The 3,054-nt window shown below is 42.2% G+C and overlaps 1 protein-coding gene across 1 annotated transcript in view; it reads left to right on the plus strand.

Annotated features, from left to right (window-relative positions):
* Positions 1-2,790, plus strand: part of GINM1 (glycosylated integral membrane protein 1) — a 12,420-nt gene extending 9,630 nt beyond the window's left edge. Inside the window, 2 exon segments of the mRNA XM_010163004.2 lie at positions 681-844; positions 2,682-2,790. Coding sequence (XP_010161306.2) covers positions 681-844; positions 2,682-2,790 — 273 coding nt within the window.
* The last annotated feature ends 264 nt before the right edge of the window (positions 2,791-3,054 follow it).

Below are 3,054 nucleotides of genomic sequence, written 5' to 3' on the forward strand. Positions count from 1 at the left end.
GACCTTACAGATACTTCATGATAGTGAGTTGTGATACTGACCAAGCTAGGCATTTATAACAATTTCAAAGACTGTTTAGCTTTAAATTACATGAGTTTTTTCTGACTCTGCTCAGAGGCCAGTGTGTACCCCTCTGGGAGATGGGGCACTGGTCTCGCCCACCGCAAGAAACACAGTAACAGCTTGAGAAGTTTCAGTTCCAGGTTAGGTAGGGATGGACTTGGCGCCCTCCTCTGTGGCTGAAAGCAGCAGTTATAACCCACTGCTGAGACAGGAGGGCCCAAATAATAGGCTGAAAGTTACAGATGGGCTAGAGAAGGTGCTACCCCTCTCCTGGGCTGTCAGTAACCCTTCCCCTGCTGTACACTGCCATGGTGTCATTGCTTCTCTACACCTAGGCCAAATGGCTCAGCCTTCACCTGCTCTGTTCAAGTGTCCTTTATTTTCCAAAGTGGCCTCTCCTTTCAGGGAACTCTGCTAGGATGAGGAGAGAACTAAACCTTCAGCTGCTCCAAACTTCATAAATGAGAGAGGTCTGCGTCACCCATCAATTCCATCCTGTTTTTATGTATGTTTAAGTATATGTAAATTTGAAACTGTCACCATTTACCAGTAGCTACAAAAACTGCACTTGCTACGTTTTGCAAACTGTCTTTTTATTTTCCCCTGTTTGGTTTTAGGTGATGTGCCAGTGGGTGGAAGACTTGAGAAAAGGGTTGTGCAGATTCTGGTTTCGATCTTTACCCATCTTCTTTAGTTTGATGGAAGTCATTGTAGTTGGAGTTGTTGGAGCAGCTCTTATTCTCAGAGTCTTAAAGGTGATTGTCCCTTCCTGTGAAAACAAGTAAGTACATTTGGGTATTTTTTTTCTCTAATGAACCAAAACATTAACTAAAAAAATCTTTCAAGGAGCAGCCCTATTCTGTAGGAAGATGATGGCAACAATTCGGCGAAAAGGCTGCCGGTAACTTTCCATTCCAAGTGACATTTGATACATTGGCATTTCAGAGGAACATGGGCAGATGTTTCATTGGAAATGTCTTTAGGGTGGCTGTCATACTGCCAAATCTTTATTAAATTTTCTAAGGACTACAGTGTGAGACACCATTAACATAGCCCCAAGAGAGGAGGGTAGAAGCTAGAGCTGAACAATTCCAACAACTCTAAACTTTTCGTACTCCTGTTGTGTTGCAGTTATTATAGTAGTTATGAAAGGCCTCAAATCTGGCTTTGCAAATGGCTACACAAATTCTCCAAGGAGGAGCTACCTCTGTAGGCAGCTTACAAGCCATAGCAATTGGTGCTAGCATTGGTGCCAGAAGGTCATAAGTAAAGTTGGCTTTATTCTCTCAGCTGATGTGTTACCAGCAACACTAATATTTTTCAGAGAAGCAAGCTAAGAAATCAGGACAGATTTAGTGCTGGAATGGGCAAGCATGTACATATTAAAGCAACTCAGTTACTTTACTGCTTGAACTGACTCAGTTCAAGTCAGTTCTAGAGGACCTCCTAACTCTTGGAACCATACCTTCTTTCAAGACAAGTAACTGACACTGTAGCATGCTTCATCACCTACAAGCACAGCTGCTGTCTGCAAATTCAACTGACCAGCTGTGCTTTGGCATAGCCCTCAGTGCAGTTAATTTATGTATCCACCCAGGGCATAGGAGTGGCCTTAGTCCTTCTGACAGAGATAGAAAAAGGGAGGGTTGCAAGATCAGGAAGGCTGGAAACTGCAGTGACAAGAGACCATGCTGCCCCCTGACATTTCACAAAGCATACTGGCAGATTGGAGTACTTCTTGTAACCAGCTTCTTAGAGCAGAAAAAGTGAAGAAACAGTTTGTACCCCCCCCAGCAGTAAGTAGCTTAACACTGCCACGTGTGAAACTTTGAACTAACTTGAACTAGGAAAAAAATTCTAATCCCCATAAACTGTTCAGCGAAGTGTCTGATGGCCTGTCCCTGGCAGAAGTCAATAAAGGGCAGAGGAACCAGGCTACAGTAATTTCTCTTCCCACCGGAGAACATGAGGCTTGTACATGGCTTGTCAGAGCATTTCAAGAAATTGTAACACTGGAAGGACGGTCCTTGTCTCTCTTTAAAGCAAAGAAACCAACCAACCAAACCAAAAAACCCAAAGACAGAACAAAACCACGCAGTCATTTTCTTGCTACCTGTATACAGTTGTCCTGTAAAAACTGGTGAAGGTTTAATTCTTGATTGTAAACCAGTAAGAACGAGTAGAAGATCTCATTCAGTGAATGACACAGTTGCAGATGCGTGTCAGGACCTTGTCCCAAGTCTTTAATGCCGTTCTACAGGACACTGATAGAACTAGAGGTGGCAGCTGGTCTTAGAGAATTAGGTGCAAGAGTCTGACAAAGTAGCTCCTAACAGCAGATGGTTTTAAGCTGCTATGAAATGGAGCATATGGAGCCTACACTGTTGGTATTTCAGGTGTAGAAACTGGGTGAAGGGACCCCTCTGAAATCACAGCTAGTAGATTTTGGAACCAGTTTTCCATCAGGTTTTCATTCTAGCTTCATAAAAGAGGTATTGTGAGAGTCATAGTTACTTGAGGCATTGATTTAAACTATGTTTGGGGCATTTAATCTAATTTTTAGAACACATAATTGTTTTGTATATTGTTTTCTAATGCCAGATAATCTTACCTTTCAGAGGCATCCTTCTCCTGGATCAAGTCAGCTTTGTACCTGTGATTACTATCAGCTTGCCTTCAGATCTTCCAGACAGGAAAAATAATTTAGATGAGAAAGCATGTACTTAATACTGTGCTTACTTTGGAGTTACTGTTTTTTAAAAACAAATTTTTAGTGGACCTGGAATTTGGCACTTGATCTTAATACCTTGTTTATTTCCTACTAAGAAAACTAAGTCAGTTGATTAATTGGTAAAGGGACGCTCGGGCCGAGGCCCAAAGCTGACTTCCCTGTGCCTCTCCATAACCATGCAGCCTTTTCAGAAGCTTCAAAATAAAACAGCTTTTCACCCTGAGGGCTACCATTGGTTTTAACTTCTGTGAAGTCACTTT

Source organism: Antrostomus carolinensis, unplaced genomic scaffold, assembly GCF_000700745.2.
Source record: "Antrostomus carolinensis isolate BGI_N321 unplaced genomic scaffold, ASM70074v2 scaffold7432, whole genome shotgun sequence".
Taxonomy (NCBI): Eukaryota; Metazoa; Chordata; class Aves; order Caprimulgiformes; family Caprimulgidae; genus Antrostomus; species Antrostomus carolinensis.